The sequence below is a fragment of the Amblyomma americanum genome, chromosome 2 (assembly GCF_052857255.1).
Source record: "Amblyomma americanum isolate KBUSLIRL-KWMA chromosome 2, ASM5285725v1, whole genome shotgun sequence".
Classification (NCBI taxonomy): domain Eukaryota; kingdom Metazoa; phylum Arthropoda; class Arachnida; order Ixodida; family Ixodidae; genus Amblyomma; species Amblyomma americanum.
This window is the reverse complement of record NC_135498.1, coordinates 174461596-174482113: the sequence shown is the minus strand read 5'-3', so window position 1 is coordinate 174482113 and position 20518 is coordinate 174461596. Positions and strand designations below refer to the sequence as shown.

Genomic DNA, 20518 nt, shown 5'->3' with positions numbered 1-20518 from the left:
CAGTCTAGATGAGCACCCATAGAAATTGAGCTAAGGCAAGGTATAGTAAACTGAACAGAAAGCGAATATACGAAAGTGCGTGAAAATGTTTCTTAACATGATGAAAGAGATAGGCGAGAAGGAATGGAGCACAAAATGTGCTTGTGAGTAAGAAAGTAGGGACAACCGAATTTTACAATGTCTGTGCTGACGGAAGTCATGCACATGAAGATAGTAAACTCCTGACATTAAAATAACTGCTTCAGAACAGACAAACTGCTATAAAACGGACAGTTGAGCTAGTTTGCACATCACTGCGAATGGTACAGCTTCCTGGTCTTTCGTCACTTTTGCGCTCTACCACCCGCAATGAGAACAGATAGCATCTTTAAATTTCTTTGAACACTTGAATGTAGGGGAACAGTTGCTTCCTAGGACCATAAAGTACACTTGGCGAGAGGAGCCAGCTTCTCGCATGCCACTCAACGGGAAATGAACTGCTGGTCACCGGCAAAGAGACGACTGAGAAAAGTGACGCTAGCTTCTCTAGTTGTGAGCTTTTCAGCATTTACACCGTCCGCGGCATTTGAGGAACTTACGGCTCCCTTTTTTAGCCTCGACTGCGAAAGCAGGGCGCAAAAAAATAACGTAGAATATATTGCAGGAAGCAATTCGGTTAACCTTTGGTTTTTATTTCACGTTTAGAAACCAACAAAAAAGTACTTTTCTTTAAAAGTACAAAGTACTTTTCTTTTACTTTTCATTAAAGTACTTTTCTGAAAACTGTAAAGGGGACCAACAGGAATAAGCAGCAGAGCACAAATATAAATTGTACACCCAGTTTTCACCGGCTGCAGCTAGCCGAAAGCAGCATTCCGTGCAATATAGCCACTTGGTGCATATAGAAAATAATTCTAATTCTATGTGCTGTTCACAATGAAACATCATCTATTGTAGAGTACCATTAAAAAAAGAACATTCGCGATGTTCTCCCACCTGCATACTTTTAGATTTATATTTCAGTACAGACATACTGAAAAAGGCGGAAAGTGAGGAGCAGATGTCCCCATGAGTGACTTTTTCCATTGAGATCAGCGGTATGAATGGATGTACATAAACACTTCTATAAGTAGAGCACATCGCTATATTGGAGGTCGCAAACCTTGTTAAGCTAATTCATGTTGCTAGAGGCGTTCAGGTTGCTCCGAGTATAATATATCAGCTAGGACATTAGTACCATGATTAAAGTGACAGTTTTTAACCTAGCCCTGCAGTACCTCTCTCCTTTCCCATTCTCACGGTGCGTTGAGCTCTACTCTCACATGACTTTCTAAGTGCCGCTGCTATAAAAATGTAAAGGAGCACTGGGAAGCTTAGCTCCTAAAGGAAGCCGATCAAAAAAAATTCTTCAGCATTGAAACTACGCTTTATAAATTATTTCCTGAAATAGGGGATAAGAGGAGCTCAGAGGGGACAGTCTGGTGCGTGGCCATGTGGTTCCTGGGGATAAAATAAGACGCGCACTACCATGCAGTGGCTTGCGCAGCATATAGTAAATGACCTGGTGCACCAACAGGAAGAAATAAAATACTTGTGCCTAATTTTTTATTAATACTCCCTCATGCTTTCGTGAAACACGACTAATAGCTGCGCATTGTATGTCTCGTTTGGCGCAGTTCTTGTGTACGTATTTATGCACATCACCCTTACCCTACAATTCAAAGGACCAAGAAAGCGTCTAAAGCTTTAAATCTTAGTTTTCATTTCTTTTAGTTGTCAACAGTCGATTAAAGGGACGCCCCCTGTCTCGAAGTATCCACAAAAAGAACTACTGCGAGTATTGCTGACAATTTCATTGACACGATATTCTGTTCAGTTATACCTCGTTTCAAGCTGCCAAAAATGTTTCATCCAAAAGAAATTTATCTATGAAACGACTAATCTATTGAGAGGCCAATTCCACGGATCGAGTAGTTATGTTCCATTTTTCAGCAATCTGAAATACCGACGTTCTTGTCAGCCGTACCACCACCTCAAGAATCTTCGATAGCATCTGATTTCAACATAAGGCACATTTTGCGCACACAGTCGTTCCACAACAGTGCTGGTCCCCGTCTAATGGTCGCATATGATGACGGACTCTCCACGAAAACTTGTCTTGCGGATCTCCAGCATCCAATGGCCGTTGCTTCAGTCGCTGGTGAATTAGATCATGACCTCGTGCTTGAAGCTGCTTTCTCTGACAACCGTTAGCAGCTAGCGGCGTTTTAATGCAGTGAACTTGACAACGCACCAAAGAAGTGATCCTCGTCACCAGTGCTATTTACCTTGCAACAATTCACACTGCACTGCGAGGCTTGCAACACTGCACGCCGTAAGTCTCTTTCTACGACACAGATTGACACAGCGTAACGGAACGAGGACGAGGAAAAAACACGAAACACAGGACGGGGCGCTAACTACCAACTTTTATTGCGTCATAAAAACCAGCACAACTTGTACCATTCACATGGACCACGTGATACACCGTCCGCCAGTAGAAACTGCGAAAAAGCGCCTCACACTCTGGCGATCATTACACAGTGAAAAGGCACTCATGACATGTGCAAACAGTAACATGCAAAAGCATTACTAAAGTAATGATAAACGGACCACAGATAAAAGAGAATCGCGCTTGGGCCTCCGCCATTAACATCGGCGGTGCCAGGGGCACCGCCGATGTTTTCATTATTTTATTCATACCCTGATTGCACACCCCCTTTTTTTCGTCATTTCACTGTCATCGTCGCGTTTCTTTTACTCGTTACTGCCCCTGGCACCGCCGATGTCAATGACAGAGGCACAAGCGCGATTCTCTTTTATCTCTGGTCCGTTTATCATTACTTTAGTGATGCTTTTGCATGTTACTGTTTGCACGTATCATGTGTACCTTTTCAGTGTGTAATGATCGCTAGAGTGTGAGGCGCTTTTTCGCAGTTTCCACTGGCTGACAGTGTATCACGTGGTCCATGTGAAAGGTATAAATTGTGCTGGTTTTTATGACGCAATAAAGGTTGGTAGTCAGCGCCCTTCCTGTGTTTCGTGTCTCTTCTTCTCGTCCTCGTTCCGTTGCGCTGTGTCAATCTGTGTCGTAGAAAGTATGCACCAACTAGCCCGCACCAGAATCCTCTTAGTAAGTCTTTTGCATGATACCTGGGATTAGAACTTAGTGAACTCTTCCTGCATCGGTGCGGGACAGCCATACTTTTCTTGCTAGCAGCGCACTAAGGACGAGGCACAAGAAAAAGAAGTACGACGGGACGAGGCACTGATCCTATCCAACTAGACCAACAAGTAATACTTTTCACTTACAGGCACATGTGCCAAAGACGACACTCAGATGCAATCATCTCCGGTATAATAAAACATTCACACCAGTAATTTAAATGACAAAAGAGCAAGCTGCATAAAGTAGACTTCAAAAATTAATTTATGATGTAACCCGAACAACTCTGTATGTTGGCCAAGACAGACCAGGTGTTGGAAAGAGCATATAACACGGCAACTCACCAGTTTAAAAAATGTTTCAACGATTTCTTTCATCCCCGTTTTGTAACTATAGAGCGGAGGACAACAAAAACGACTTTCACTTCACAAGGCTCTCCCACCAGTCCAGAAAACAGTGGCATGCTACGATACTCGTCTCCCTTTCGCATATACATTCACAGTATACTTGCACATTTTATTATACAATGGAAAAAAAACACGAAACTTTGAGGCAAAAAGGCATAACCATGAGATCAACGCAAAGAACCAGCATCATTGTATAGGAAAAAAATGCAGTTACAGATAACACTGCATATTTTTTGACAATGCGCCTCAATGTGGGGCAGTATTTGAGCGAACCAAGTACACAGTAAAATACAAGCTTTGGAAACTGATTCGTATTCAGTAGTAAACATGTAAGAGAAGCCAGATCGCTTCTTTCATTGCAATGCACTCTGAGAAGCAAAAGAGCATAGTCTGCCGTTTTATTGCCAAATTGCTGTGTTGTGTCGCTGTCAGCAGGTCGGGCTCACATGCGCTCCTCTTGCCACGTTTCATTTCTGCATTCATTTCTGCTACTACAAAAATGAAGCATGCCTTATTAAATTTTTGCTTCATTTCGTAGGCGCCCATGCATATGTTCTTTCACAGTCCCACTCTTGACTGATGGCAGACGTAAGCTACGGCAATCAGTTCTCTGATGCAACTCACGCAATTTTAAGAGCAGCATGTCCCGCGTTTTAGGGACAATTTCAGGCCTGTATTCTTTGTGCCGCATATGCCTCATCGGTCAAGGTGGTGCGTCCTTTGTGTGGGTAAATATATTTCAAGACAACGATTTATTGATAAGTTGGGGCACCACACGAGCAGTAGCTGTTGCTGGGCTAGTTGGTGTAACATTATGTAACAAAAGTAAAACAGCGCTATTTTTTACACAAACCACACAGAAAGATCAGACAGGACGGGCGCTGACGCCAACTATGTTTATTGAAAGCCACATTTTGCATATATATAGCCCGAAGAAGTTGAATGCATGCTCATTTCTTACATGGGTAAAAAAACAAAAGAGAAAAAAGAGAAACAAAACCAACAACAAAAAACACACTCACAATCAGAACAAACCTACTCATTATCGCGTATTCTTTAGCAATCTATGCTCCCTTTCTCGTAGAGAGATAGAAGTGGTGCTGACGCACATGCCACCTCTCTCTTTGATAAAATAATTGCTTCTGCCAGTTCCCGAGCTAATCTATCTTTGCTTCTAGCTGGAATTTTAATCTCGCCAAGTCGTGGTTTACAGTTTTTTCTCGTTTTTATCAATTCAGGAGCGGCAATGGGCGGGTAGGTTTTCGGAAGAATCTGGTGCGTTCCCTAACGACCTTTTATGTTCCCCTGCACGCTCGTTTACGCAGCGTCCAGTCTGGCCGACGTACACCTTGCCACATGCGAGGGGGATCTCGTAGACCACTCTCGATTTTTTTGTATCTTTGGCACCGCTGCTAACCTTGGGGCACATCTTGGCCAATTTTCAGGTGGCGGAGAAGACCATGGGGACTCCGTACTTGTTGCCAACTTGTTATAAATTGTGGGACACCTTGTCAATGTACGGTATCACCACTGGTTTGGCTTCGCCAAAGTCTTCTTTCCGGCGTTGCCCCTTTGGCTTACCCTTAAGTTTTTGCAGCAGTGCCTCGGTCACGGCAGCCAAGACGTGGTTAGGGAACCCTGCTTTACGCAGTCTATTCACCTCCCCCTGTAAGCTCGCCCGCATCATGTGAGGGCACGACTTGAGTGCAGATTCCATATAAAGGGTGGCAATAGCCCTTTTAACAGTTTTTGATTGAGCCGATTCGAACGGTAAAAAATCTTTCTTGGCCCTAGGAAGATAGCGCCAGCGAAAATTTCCGTCCCCCAGCTTAATGCTAGGGTCCAAAAACTGGAGGCGGTCCTGTTCAGGAAGCTCAAATGTGAAAGATAGTCCCTTGCCATGTTGTGCGAACATTTCTAAAATTTTCATGGCAGTCTCCTCATAGCGGCCTCTACATCTGGGTGTGGAAAGAAGCACTCAAAGCCCTACGCAAGGTGTGCCACGGGAGTGGTCTACGAGATCCCCCTTGCACGTGGCAAGGTGTACGTCGGCCACACTGGACGGTGCGTAAAAGAGCGTGCAGGGGAACATAAAAGGTCGATAGGGAACGCATCAGATTCGTCCTGAAACCTACCGGCCCAATGCCGGTCCTGCATTGATAAAAACGAAAAAAACTGTGAACCACGACTTGGCGAGATTAAAATTCTAGCTAGAAGCAAAGATAGATTAGCTCGGGAACTGGCAGAAGCATTTATTTTATCAAAGAGAGAGGTGGCATGTGCGTCAGCACGACTTCTATCTCCCTATGGGAAAGTGAGCTTAGATTGCTAAATAATACGCGATAATGAGTAGGTTTGGTCTGAAAGTGAGTGTATTTTTTGTTTTTTCTCTTTTTTTGAATGTTAGAAATGCGCATGCGTTCACCTTCTTCGGGCTATATATATGCAGCATGTGGCTTTCAATAAACATAGTTGGAGTGAGCACCCGTCTTGTCTGTTCTTTCTGTGTGGTTTGCGCAAACATTAGCGCTGTTTTATTTTTGTTACACAGCGCCACCAGCCGCGAAAACATTCCGAATTACGCCTGGTCGAGCATGGACACCCGTTGTCATAGCAATACCGCTGAAGCTTATATTCATTGTCATTTTCATAGCAATACCGCAAAAGTGACTGATCGTCTTTGTAATGTATATATCTTAATGGAAGTTAAGTTCCTCATTATATTAGTTTGGAATCCGTGCCTGAAAAAATTGGTGCTTAACGCTTTTATTCTGGGTTGACGTGCAAAAGCAGGTTTTATATTCTACAATTTTAGGGGACACTTAAGCTTGCCCTTAAGGGTATCACGCTATATCTTGTAGTGGAATAATGACCATATAAGCAGAATTGGTCATTCTCTACTTAATCTTAATAGATGTCGGACAGTCCTCGTACCACTACCAGCGAAGTGGCCCAGCGACTAAGCTGAATCTGGCAGGTGGCTGTTTCTATAACCGCCACCGGCAGGAATTGTACTTCCCATATTGCTTTTCACGAGCAACCTCTCACGCAGCTGGAGCGAGGCTCCTCCAACCTTTCCTGGGTTACTACCGGAGCTTACATGAGTAACTCGGGTAATCTCGGGCAGTAATTCTGGTTGCTCGACAACGGAACAAAGCCGTACTTACGTACGTACGTAGTGCGGTGCATGGTAAACGTACGTATGATGCAAGATTCTTGGTCGGTGTTGGTGGCCATATTAGTGCTTTCTAACCATTAATTCCCAACCAATTTCTATTCTTTTATCTCACGCCCAAAGAGGAGTAGTCAGGAGAGTCTCTTAAAATGTGACGACCGCGGAAGCCAGATTTTCTTCGCTAACGAGGCCTCTATACTATCATATTACAAGGTATGGTACGAGAAGCTAGTCTCCCGAATCTTTTTTTTCCAGTTATCAACGCTGTGTGAAGCTGGATGCCAGTGCATTGGGCAACGCGGCACCCTATGCGGGTACGGGGAACACTTTGCCGCAAACTCAGGTTTTGAGCTTCATCCCGAATGCGCATGTTAACTTAAAAATGAACAGCCTTGAAATTCGGCGACATCAATTTCAGCCACGTAAAGGACACATTATTGCGTCCGCTCGGTAAGTAGCTTACGGTTGCACTTGAGCATGCTCGTTTATGTCTGATCGCACTGAAGGCCAAGATTTGCCAATTTTTTCTGTCATCTCTTTGTACTGCTGACTTTCAGCAACTTCAGTAACTAATGCGACACTGGCAAGGTAAAGCAGTCCGGCCGCGTTGGAGGCTGTCTTAACGTTACCTGTATTGATCAAAAGTGTGTATGTATATTTCTTGTTCTTTTTTATTAAATGTTATGTGAAGATGATGACCCAGACAAAGCAGATGACTCGTGAAAACGAAGAAGATGGCCCTGCGCGTCAGCCGTATTGCTATCGCCACGTGTGTCTGTGCCCGACCTGGTTGCCCTCGGATTGTTCTCGCCGCTGCTCCCTTCCTCCCAGCTCTTTTAAATAAACCCCCGCCTTACATTTGGTGGAGGAGCCGGGTAACAGCCCTGGAATTGCGCAACCGTACTCTCCCGCCACCTGCGATGCCTGACGACGTTCAACATCAAGCCGTGCAAGTGGGCCCAGCTGTTACCTGCGCCGACTCCCTTCGCCAACGGGACCCGGCCATCTTCAGTGGGACCGATGAACAGGATGTTGAAGATTGGCTCACGTCTTACGAGAGGGTGAGCCTTTACAACAAATGGGACGATGCCACCAAACTAAATAACGTAATTTTTTACCTCACCGGCGTGGCTAACCTGTGGTATCGGAACCACGAGGTGGACATCCGCACCTTGTCTGCTTTCAAGACAACCTTCTCCGAAGTGTTTGTTCGTCCAGCTGTTCGGAAACTCCGCGCCGAACAACGCTTGTGTGAACGCGTGTGTCTTTGGAAATTCTGATGACTTTACGAATTAAACTCATTTGAGTCTCTCATGACTTTCTTGCGACTTTTCCTTATGAATTCCTAATGGCTTTCTAAAACAAATTGGCCACCGTGGTTCTAGTGTGTTTCTAATGCATGCTTTTCTGATGCCTTCTTTTTCGGTCTCTGATGTCAGATGAAAGAGCTTCTGCATTAGAATCTTTGATGCTGATCAGTTGCATTTCTAATGTTTTACTGCCTTTTTGCCCAGTGCATAGTTGAGTATCATGTGATGGCAGAGTAACATTCTGGCATGTTTTAATGCAGTATCTGATATAAAAAGTCCTCCTTGCTATGCCGGCAAGGCAGGACAAACACTTGCGCGGCATGTGGAAAGTCAGCTGGTGCCTTTGGGCTCTACCATCACATACTTAATCTTCTGTTGGTCAATCTTCTACCGCATAGTGGCAAGACGAGATTAGTTTTCTAGCTACTGCAGCTTTGAAGCAGCAAATGTGTAATGAGTGATCTGAAAACTGTACGAGCCTCGTGAAGTGGGCACCATCATTTTGGTGGGTACATGTAAAGATATAAATAGAAGGATCCATATGTTTGAAAAGACATGCAAAAAAACAGCCAAAAAACTTTTAAAATCAAAAGCTGGCTTGCATGCATGGTCAGATACATACGAACTTCTGTCAAATTATTTTATTTCCCTACTCAGCATAGAAGAGAGGCTATTTTTCAGCTGCAGCAGTGTGGCCGCAGGAAATCGGCCGCACGTGTACCCTGCAAGCACACACAGAAAAAGAATCCATGCATTTTGCAAGTTGCATATGCAGTTCAAGGCAGCAATGTTACTCAAAATTCTCAGCAAATGTATGAGACAAGAGTAAATAATAATTGCACAGAAAAAGACACTGGCAAAATGAAAAGAAATCCTTATACAGCAAAGAAAGTTTTAATGCACAAACTGGCGATCAATTAAACAACCCCTAACACATGCACGCCCTCAGACTTAAAAAACCCAATTCAGGAAATGGTGAATAATGTACTAAGTGCTGTATTTACACGATTGTAAGTCAATCTACTTTCTAAAATTCGAATATCTGAAGTGGGAGGGGTGGGGGCGGGGGCTGGTCGCCTTATAATGGAAGCCAAAGCATGTCACCATAAATAAAGACGTGACAAATTAGATATCAGGGATGCTACAACGTGGTCGCTATTTTGTTTGCTATACGGCTCTACCCAGTATCATTCGGCTATGCTGCGCACTTGCGCAGAAACTATAAACTACTGCAAAGGTGAAACCCGCGGAACTGTTTGTACAACAGCACAGTAAAACGAGGCACTTTGCAGTAATGAGCGATCACTATGATACTGATGCTGATGAGCCAGATGAGACAAGGCAAGTGAGCCAGTGGCATCATTTACATCATGACATTCAAGCGATCGCAACAAAAGACCATTTTTACGAATGAGAACACGGTAAATTTAAGCATGAACACATGGTGCAGGTTAGAATCGAAGCCATTACACTTTTTTTCTGACTGTTACAATCAAAGGTGCATTAAATTCAAGCAAAACGGTACCCTGTAAGCGGGTTCAGGACTATATTTCGACTCTAGAATCTACTGCACTTCCGAAGCAAATTCAGAAAATGTATGCAATCAGTAAACAAAAGCAATCTCTCACAAGCATATGCTATCTGACTCATTTTGGGCTGTTACTTCTCAGAACAATGGGTCACATTTTCCTCATACCACAGCCGTGATCAGCGGTTGCATACCTGGCCAATGCGTCCAGTGTTCAGTGTGAGTTCAGTGAGTTCAGTGTGGTGACTGTCCAGCTCTCTGCAACTATGTCCTTTCTGCCTCTTTGCAGCTATAGCATATTACTGACTAGACATACACTATACCCTTTTTAAAGTTTCTTTTTGCAATAGCTAATGCCGAGGCACTACAGTAAAACCTCGTTAATTCGAACTCGAGGGGGACCGGAAAATTGTTCGAATTAAGCGGAGTTTGAATTAACGAGCGGGCGCTAAAAAAAGCGGCCATCACGCCCGGCAGCACGGGCCGAAGCTAAAACAGGCATATCTGAGATCGTTATCTCTTACTAGGCGCTACTACACATTTGCGGCGGGCGATTGCGCGAATTAAAATCATAGAGCCCGAATGTCGAAGGAAATAAAGTTAATTTGTTTATGCGGTTGGAGCTAACATCAAAATGCATTCGCGTAAGCAGCAAGCTTAATGATTAAATATGGCACTATGCTTCAAAAACATGTTTATTAACAGCAGATTGGCAAAGCATATCAAAGAGAAAAATAATCGGTGATGCGCATTTGTTTTCGTTTTCTTTGCCGTGACTCGACAAGCATCGTCTGCAACTTGCCCAACAGCTCCAACGCAGCGTCCGAATTATCATCGGCGGAGAAGTAGCGCGCAGCCAGATTGAGTGCTGACGCTGTTTCACATGCACTCGGGGGTGGCAATGGATCGTCGCCTCCGTCGGACTCGTCGTCGCTGTCAGCTGTGCTCGCCGCGCCCGAGTTGTGCGGCATCTGGTCACCGCAGGCCGCTTCAATAATCTCGGCATCGCTTAACGGCCCCGATGTCTCCACGCCGCTGTCAACGTCTACGAAGCTCTGGAAGTCAACACCCTCCGATAAAGCAGCGTAGGCAGGGTGCAGCGCGACGGAGTCATCACACTGAGCATCCAGCTCTGCCGTGCTGCAGGCTTCTGGGCCTTCAATGAAGCCGCACTTTCGATAACAGTTCGCGACTGTGTCCGCCTTGACAGCATTCCACGATGTTGCCAGCATGTGGCAGACTCCGAGGAGATTGACGTCGTACGATTTGCCGCTGTCCATACACACAAGAATCCGCTCTAGGAGGTGGCGCCTGTACAGTGTTTTGAGGTTTTTAATAACCCCAAGGTCCATAGGCTGCAGCACAGCCGTAGTGTTTTTCGGCAGAAATGCCAGACGGATCGCCTTCAGTACGCTGATGTCGCAATGGGCTGAACAGTTGTCGACGAACAACAGAACATTCCTGTTCTGTGCCGCGAACTTCCTGTCGAGTGTGCGCAGCCAATCCGTGAAAATTGCTCGCGTCATCCACGACTTTCTGTTCAAAGTATAATCAACAGGAAGAGTTTTTAGCCTTTTAAAGCAGCGAGGCTTCGCTGCTTTGCCTATAACTAGCAAGCGGCACCGTTCCGTGCCAGTCGCGTTTGCGCACACTGTTGCATTTGGGTTGCAAGCCCCAAGGGTAGCGTTGGCCTGGCGGCCTGGGGCAAAGCTGGAAACATTCGAAGGTCCCGGCAAAGGATGAGTCGACTGGCAACAGAACAACTTGTTTATTCTGGCATCGCAAAAGAGCAGCCGGTCAGGGCGACCACGTTACTCGAAGGAAGGAATCGAAGTCTCCCGAGAGAACCCCTGCTTCTCGCACGTTCGCTCAAAGTTAACCAGGAACAAACCAATGTCCTCTCCAAGCTTAAACGGCCGCATCAGGTCAGTCATTTTGAACGATACCCGTTCTCCTGCACCGTGTGCCTGACTTCCATTACGAGCGCGTTCCATCTCTACCTCGAGACGCTTCATTTCCAAAGCGTGTTGACGGTCGCGCTCTTCTTTCTCTTTCTCTTTTTGTTCTTTACGTTCTCGCTCCTCTTTCTCTTTTTGTTCTTTACGTTCGCGCTCGTCTTTCTCTTTTTGCTCTTTACGTTCGCGCTCGTTTTTCTCTTTTTCTTTTTGTTCCCTCTCCTCAATGGTCTCAAGGCATTCCGACAGCTCGTCATCCTCAGCCTCCAACTCAAGAATAGCCCTTAGCAGTTCTGGTTTTCTGAGTTTGTCTGAGACATCCAGACCCAACTCTCTTGCAAGCTCCAGCAATTTCGGTTTGCGCAACGACTTCAAATCCATGGCTGCTCCGAATGCTGCTTTCTCTACTGCCTACTATTGTCTTGCCGCAAACTAACCCGGCAGCAACGACAACCACAATTACCAGCTCTGTTTCTGACACTAACAAAAGCCTGGCAAAACTCAGAAGAAGAAAGTCCCGCACTCACCAAACCTTGCAGCCAAGAATTCAGCGCAGTCGTTCCGCTGCAGGCAACCAGTCATCACACAGGGCTCGTTGCACTGCTCCCGGATGGTCGTTGTGCTGCTCAGCATACAGTTGACCGCATATCTTCGCTGCTGGCCTCCGTTGTCGGGATCCCACCGCTGGCAACCAGTTGTTGCATCTGGGTTGCAAGCCCCAAGGGTAGCGTTGGCCTGGCGGCCTGGGGCAAAGCTGGAAACATCCTTTGCCGGGACCTTCGGATGTTTCCAGCTTTGCCCCAGGCCGCCAGGCCAACGCTACCCTTGGGGCTTGCAACCCAGATGCAACAACACCAACACCGTCACTCTTTCCTTGCTTCTCTTCCCGCCTGAACACGTGTCGCCTTTGTAACTGACACTCTTGTTCGGCAGCAACTTAAAATAAAGCGCGGTTTCATCTGCATTGAACACATCGCTGAGCGAGTAATCGGCAAGGTAGTCCTTTAGTTGACCTGCTGCAACGGCTTGCGCCGGAGCCACCGTGGCCGGAGCATAGGCGGCGCCCGCGGTAGGGTGGCTACCCGCGTGACCGCGCGTCAGCCAAAAATAGACAAGCCAATGCTTCGACGCTCCGGCAGCGAAAACCTGCTACGGCATGCACCGGAGGGTTGGTTCGGGCAACGAAATTCACGTCTCACCTCGTGCGTGCTGACATGCGTGCTGGCTTATTTTTTTTTCTCATCATTCTGCATTTTTTTAAATTTTCAGCGCATTGTATTTGCTACGAGGTGACTTCTATATGCGAGGAGCAATGCCAGCCATCGGCGCCTAGTTCGAATTAACCGACGTGGATACCGGCATATTCGAATTATCGGGAGTTTTGACCCATTGAAATACACAGGGCTTTGCCGGGACCCGGCCGTCAGTTCGAATTAACCGGAAGTTCGAATTAAGCGATTTCGAATTAACGAGGTTTTACTGTACAGTCAAATCCTGCTTCTGCTTCAAGTACTGTATCCTTGATTCCCTATCTGCAAACCATACATGGCAATGCAATTTATTTCCTCTCCCCCAAAACAAATACTTCAGGTTCCACTCCAAATTTGTTTTCACACACCAAAATGTGCCTCCCTTTTGGTTTCACAAAATCAACTGCCAAAGTCACCATGCATCTCACACTCACAGTAGTGGCAGCATGACATGTAGGCTTCCAGAAGCTTATGTTAATGCTACATTAATGTTGCCCTCTTGCCATCGAACAACGCCACACCTATATCTTGCTATCCATTGCTCACTGCTCCGTCCTTAGTGTTCCTGCAAGCATCTACAGTAGTGCCAGTGCTCTTGCTTTCCTTCTAACTAGGACAAATACCTTTCAGAAAGCAAATGCTTACAGTGTCTGCCTTTGGCACGCCTGCCTGCCTTGGCGCTTCTTGGAGGGCCTGCAGTCTCCTCACCAGTTTACTGGCCTTCTTCACCATGGCAAAAGACTCTAGAGGCAGACATGAAAAGCTCAGGTTGAAGCAGGAATACTCACAATCACTGCACTGCATGCAAAGGTTGCATGGAAACAGGTCCCATAAAAAAATCTTTGGGCGTAAACATGCTCGCTTGTTACTGCATGCACAATCTGCAGTCAAGGTGCACAATATGACATTGAGTAATGTAATATACTATGCACGCTTGGAATCTGTACTTTTGTCCATCCTTTGAATCAGCCATAATGGCCACAATGGAGTCATTCATGAGCAATGTGAGAGGGAACAGAGGCACTGAAGTGCGAATATTCTTATTTCTCCTGTAAATTTGAGAATAATTATGGATATGAGAAACCAACAGGAAACCAAGAAATCGTATTTTTGATTGGAACAGAGCAAACGGACGAAGTAAAAAAAAGGAACAAGGAGCTTACAAATGATTACTTGCCTTTGTGCTCTTTGTTCATTTTCTGTCTTTCGTTCGTTTGCGCTGTTCCACCCTAAATGCATCTTTACTGACTAGCGCAATTGCCCAGCCTACGATAGAAAAAGGTGTGCTTGTCACACATAACCATGAAATAACAAATAAATGAATGCTCAAATTCTTTTTCCTTTCATATTGCTCACGACTAGATACAATGCAGGGCAGGAATGGCCAAGAATTCTGGAGCATGCAGGCCCTAAGTGAAAATACCATGGTTTAAAAATGACGTGTTGCTCCAACATTTTCGTGGAGCAAAATTGTAGGCAGCTCTGCATACTTACTTTTTGGTCTCTTAACGGCCCGAAGGCATTAAGTAAGGGGAACATGAGTACAGGTTGGGGTACAAAAAATGTACTTGTGTAACGAATTAAAAATGAGTGAAATATCGTAACTTTAACATCAGCAAATTTTTCTGTGCAAAAATTGCAAAGGAAGCTGAGAAATTCTAATTTAGGTTGTCTTCTTAAATATCGCTGTAGCGTGGTTTTTTTGAGAGAGACTTAAAAGAAGCCCTCGAGATTGAAAAACTGGAATGCGACAACGCTTCTATATCACGACGCTAGCACTCCAAAATGCATTCCTATTCAAGGAACTCGGTAAGCAAAAGACAAGGAATCAAGAGGCCACCACGAGCACAGCGATCATTCCAGGATGAGCACGGCCACTTCGCTTCGCTGAAGTTATGATGCCACAATGCAAGCGTGACCTACTGCCATTTCAAGGCATAGCAGAGGCCAGTGCTGAGGCACTACTAGATAAGTGTATACAAGGCTATGACAGGTTTCTTAATTGCAGTCAGGCATGGCACCTCTTCAGAGAAAGTGTTTTATAGCGCAAATGCAGTCCTCGTCTTAAGGAGTAGTCACAAGGAGTAGCTTTGCTATGTGCTTTCCACACTCTTTGCTGCTTCCTTGTTAAGTGTTTGTAATGAAGAGACTCTGCTCAGACCTCCTCAAACTGTAACACATACTTCAAGCTTGCGTGGAAGAAGACATCCAGCAAAGACAGGTTCAAGATCACGCTTGCATAGTGTGGTCACAGTATGCCAACCCATGAATGTAATGCGCAGAATTTAGTTACAACTCCTTATCTTACAAACTAACTCTTCATGCTGACATTCCAAATTAGCATGGTTTACTGAACAATTTGGACGCTCCAATATTGACAGCACATTTACAGCTAGCAAGCACAAATCAGATATGAGGAATCAACCTATACGATCTGGAATGCATCCGAAACCTTTCTTCCCGTCTTACACAGACATTATGTGACACGTGATGGTGCTGCACAAGAAGCCCTTTGGCTAGCAGGACCAAAATTTAGCATTTTTTGAGCCTCTTGGAACCAATTTTGTTTTTTGCATGTGCATTCACCAAGAAACGGGACAGGGTTGGATTCAGTCTATAATCTTTCTCATCACATATTAGGAGAATGAACCAGAATCATGCTTCTGTACGTTAAACAGTAGCAGCTGTGCATATTGGGTGGTAGCCTCAGATTCTTCACATCAGCCGCAGCTCTTGCTGGCTGAAATAGTAGTCTGCCATTGCCTTGGCGCAACCTCATCAAATACCACTAATTTGTTGCAGCATGTAGAAGGTTTAAGACAATGGCACAGGTTGGTATAGCCTTGGCATATGAAGAGTGCATAGCTGACTGCCTATATGGTTTATGGGGTTTAACGTCCCGAAGCGACTCAGGCTGAGAGACGCCGTAGTAAGGGCTCCGGAAATTTCGACCACCTGTGGTTATTTGCCGTGCACTGACATCGCACAGTACACGGGCCTCTAGAATCTCGCCTCCATCGAAATTCGACCGCCGCGGCCGGGATCGAACCTGCATCTTTCGGGCCAGCAGCCAAGCGCCATAACCACTGAGCCACGGCGGTGGTTCGCGCACATGTTACCCTGTTGCTATTGCATGACTCATAATTAGCATAAGACGAACACACTTGACAACACATGTAACTCACCAGCGTTGTTCTCTGCCATCTGTAGCCTCTGCCACGTGTAGTCGGTCCTCGAGATTCTTTACATAGTCCTCCATCTCCGCTAATTTCTTTGCTGCATCACACTGGCACACGCTGTGATCCTGCAGCCATGAATATTGAAAGAGTTCAAGCAGACACAGATTTCCTACAAGAAGTCAATGCATTTTTCATACAGCAGCTTGGAAATTCTCCACTAGAAAGGGTACAGAAAAAGAGCAGCATCTTTTCTGGCAGCAAGAACTACCTGCAGCTGGTAAACTGCATACAACGTCAGGAGCAAAACAGCAAAATAGGATGGGAGTGAGGCAGGCGACAACACAGGGCGGTACTGACAAATGAGCATGTATTGAAAAACAGAAGAGCTTATATAGATCAGTTGCGTGTCTACTCTGGCAAGCAATCGTAAAATGAAGATGAAGCATGAGAAAACTGTTCAATGGCAACCATGACAAAAACAGTCGGTACGGCGAAGGGAAGGAAACCGAGCAAGGATGACAACTAACCTGCGCAAAACCAAGCAAAAACAACCTAGTGAAACGCTGACAGAAACACTAATTCTTTCTGAAAAATAGACAGAAGGCATGCTGACACACATATCTGACTCCGATCACAGGATGGCAACAGCCTCGACAATTTCCCTTTCCAACAGCCCCTTTCTTCTTCCTATGATATCTGTGCAATTCATCTTAGGATGGCAGCCTTTACAACTGCGACAGCGAACAGGCAGGGCAGGTCCTCCAGGCCTACTCAAGGAACGCGCATGCTCTTGCAAACGAATGTTTGAACATCTGCCAGTTTGGCCGATACAAAATCGGCCACAGCTGAGGGTAATCTTATAAACCACCCCAGTTGCGCATGAGACATACTTCTTCGAATGCCTCATCCTGCAAACTACAGGCGTTGAAGTCTGCTTCCCCACGAAATTGATGAGTTTTGAAAACTTGCAGGGCGCAGGCATTACCACGTCAACGGCATACGTGCCTGAGGTCTTAAGATTGTGGGAAATATGAAGATATGGTAAGACCACATACTTATTACGGCTAGCTGGCTCATGGGAAAAGGTGTCTTTTTTCGCCGTCTGGCAAAGCTTAAGATCTGTGGCCTAATCGCTGCTCAAAAAGCTTCGCCAGACAACGAAAAAGAAAGACACCTTTTCTCATGAGCCAGCTAGCCAAAATAAGTATGTAGTCTTACCGTATCTTCACAATATTTCCCACAATCTTAAGATCTCAGGCAGATATGGCGTTGACATGGTCAAGTCCACCCTGCAAGCTTTCAAAACTCTTCAATTTGGTGGGGAAGCAGATTTCGACGCCTGTAGTTTGTGGCATGAGACATTCGAAGAAGTATGTCTCATGCGCAACTGGGGTGGTTTATAAGATTCCCCTCAGCTGTGGCCAATTTTATATCAGCCAAACTGGCAGATGCTTAAACACTCTTTTGCAAGACCATGTGCATTCCTTGAGTAGGAAGACCGTTCCGGAAGACTTGCCCTGCCCGTTCACTGCCGCAGTTGTAAAGGCTGCTATCCTAAGCTAAATTGCGCAGAGATCATAGGAAGAAAGAGGCAGTTGGAAAGAGAAATTGTCGGGGCTGTTGCCATCCGTAGTCAGATATGTGTGTGAGCAAGCCTTCTGTGTCTATTTTTCAGAAAGAATTAGTGTTTCTGTCAGCGTTTCACTAGGTTGTTTTTGTTTGGTTTTGCGCAGGTTAGTTGTGTCATACCTGCTCGGTTTCCTTCCCTTTGCCGTACCGATTGTTTTCATCATGGTTGCCACTGAACTGCTTTCTCATGCTTCATCTTCATTTTAAGATTGCTTGCCAGATTACACGCACGACATCCATATAAGCTCTGCTGTTTTTTCAATAAATGTTCAGTTGTCAAATGTCATGACTGCTGATTTTTCCTTAAACTTCAGACCTACTGTATCCCTCTACCACAAATCTTTGTTGTCAGCAATAAGTACTATATCATCCAAGTACATCAGTTGTGGTAATGACTGTTCAAATTCATTCTCCTTGCTTGAAAAAAGAAAGGTTAACGTCAAGTCCCCTCCTCTCTAGTTTGGTCTCAATCCTTATGGGTGCATCATAAACAACAAAGGTGACAGACGACATTCTTGCCTGCGCCCCCATCTCTTTACGCTCAGAGACATTTTCTTCCATTTTATATGTACTTTGTTCCGTTTATAGATACGTTTCAAAAGATAGTTACTGCATTTTTCACATCTAATGTGCCAAGTATGTCCTGAAAATCCTCTTGAATAATGGGTTCGTAAGCTCCCTTGATACACAAAAATGCTAGCCATAGGGGCCTGTGTTCCTTTTCAGTGATCTTGAGGCACTGCGTCAACAGATTTTGCCTTCTAATCTTTGTTTTCAGAACCCATTTTATGGCTCCCCTAGCATGCCCTCGTTCTCCACCCAAGCCTGCAGTCTGTCCTTTACAGCCTGCATGGCCACCCTGTAAACCGCTGACTTCACTGTTATGAGATGGTAGTTGCGTGTGAGCTTTGCCCCGCTTTCCCTTATATATCATGCCCATCCCACTTAGTCTACATCCATCAGGACCTTTTCCATCAATTATCATTTCGCTCACTACCTCTCAATGCTTGCTTAGATTTTGGGCCGAATTGCTTTATAAACAATTTGAATACTATCCGGTCTTGTTGACGTGCTACTGAAAACCTTGGTGGGCCCAGGGCCTAGTGGGCCTAAGGTACACTTAGCAGTGTTCGTGTGAACAAAAACGAGCCTATGACCTAAATAAATAAGATCATAAACAAAGCATAGAGCGTAGAAAACACGCACAGTCATCTCTGACACACCGGGCGCACTAAGGAATTTGCCAAGCAGCGGATTTGACCTCGCTGCAATTAGGGCACGCACGCAACAGCACACATTTGTATCGTACCAGAATTATTCTTATCTGCATCAAAAACCACCGCGACAGATCCAGAACGTGACAGGACACACGAGAAGAACGCGCGTGTTCGTCTTGGTAACCAATTCCGCGTTTTGTACCCTCACTATGCTTTCTTCACAAACCACTGGTCACAGCTCGTGTCACACCGCGGGTTGACAAATGTAATAAACACACGACACCATGCATCAGAAAAATGTAGCGATGACAAGCGCTCACCTCTGCTGCAGCCTCCGGCTCCTTTGTTGCCACGGCAGCCTTTGCAAGGTTCGCCCTTTTCTTTTCCATGCTTCGTTCGGAGCCTGCGCCGTTTTAACAGCATAAAGCACATACAGCCAGTTATATTGTGCCTTGACGACTCCCGGGACCACGCTCCGAACTCACCGAAATCTAGGAGCTCCGCTTCTGCAGGCGCTTCGCCGTCTTTCCAGCGAACCGAGACCACCTGGCCCCGCACTTTCTTTATCGTATTTTCTTCGGTGAGAAGGCGCACGCTCAGCTCGGCGTCCACGAGGGCGCGCACGCTGTAAACGTCCCACGCGCGCTCCGTAATCCATCTTACTAACACGTGTGTCATTCTGCTTCTTTTTTTTTTTAGTGCAACTGACGGGCTGCTGCCAACGAGAAGAATAAGCAAAATGGCGTGCGTGGTGGAGGAAAAGGCACGCAGGAGAAGTCACCTGACCGCGGGTGTTGTGGGACACCTTTCGGTCACAAATATAACAACGCCTTGTCAAATGAGTAGAGACACCTAACTTTTGGGTGCTTGTTTTTTTTTGTAATAACGCGTAAGGCATTAATATACATAAATTAGCACCTGGCATTCTCCTACAATTACTAAATAATTTATAATCGCAGTTGTTTCACGCGCTGTTTCGGTTTCGGTTTCAACAGCAAAATGAGGACTGTGATGTCAACGTGTGATTACAGGTCACGTGAAACATGAAAAAACTGCATTATAATGGCTGCTTCCACATTCGTTTTCATTCCAGCTCTTGAGGAAGGCTGGCTTCAGCACTGCAGTGAATTATAACGATGAAGCAGCGATTATATGGATGTTTTTCATGCCTCACGTGACACAAAGTACTCTTTGACGTTACAACAATCGTCCGGCTGTTAAAACCGACACCGAAACAACATGGCAGAAAAAATTCGGTTATAAATTATTAAGCGGTCGTAGGGGAATATCATATGGTGATTAATGCGTAGTAGTGTCTTCCGCATCATTGTAGAGAAGAAAAAAATGCCAGCAGAAATAGGCGTCTATACTGCTTTACAAACTTTTGTTTAAAGAAATTTTTGATGACTAAATATATTTACATTAGCTCTTTAGCTATAAATAATTTGCGAGGACAATACATATTTGTGCATGTTGAACGATAAGCTATGTCTAGAAGCTACCTAAACGGCATGGCCTTGAAATAGTCGTGAAAATAATGGTAATTGGTAAGGATCGAGGTTGGCTACATAAATATTAATTGTCGGCATCGCCTGAGCTGCGTCTGCAGCAGCTCGGGCGATGCCGACAATATTTATGCCAGCCAACCTCCTTGCCTGTTTTGCACTAGCTGTGGCCCCACTCT

At 45.3% G+C, this 20518-nt stretch overlaps 1 protein-coding gene across 2 annotated transcripts; it reads right to left on the bottom strand.

The window, feature by feature from the left end:
- Positions 1 to 8702: 8702 nt before the first annotated feature.
- LOC144122009 (uncharacterized) lies at positions 8703 to 19606 on the bottom strand. Of its 2 annotated transcripts, none has more exons than XM_077655510.1 (5): positions 19320 to 19606; positions 19155 to 19237; positions 15995 to 16113; positions 12087 to 13552; positions 8703 to 8798 (listed from the first exon to the last, which is right to left on the bottom strand). In XM_077655510.1, coding segments are annotated over exons 1-4 (396 nt in total). In that variant the 5' UTR covers positions 19513 to 19606; the 3' UTR covers positions 8703 to 8798; positions 12087 to 13551. The 2 variants fall into 2 exon arrangements, with proteins under 2 accessions (XP_077511636.1, XP_077511637.1); XM_077655511.1 differs by having other exon boundaries at positions 13455 to 13552.
- Positions 19607 to 20518: the final 912 nt, after the last annotated feature.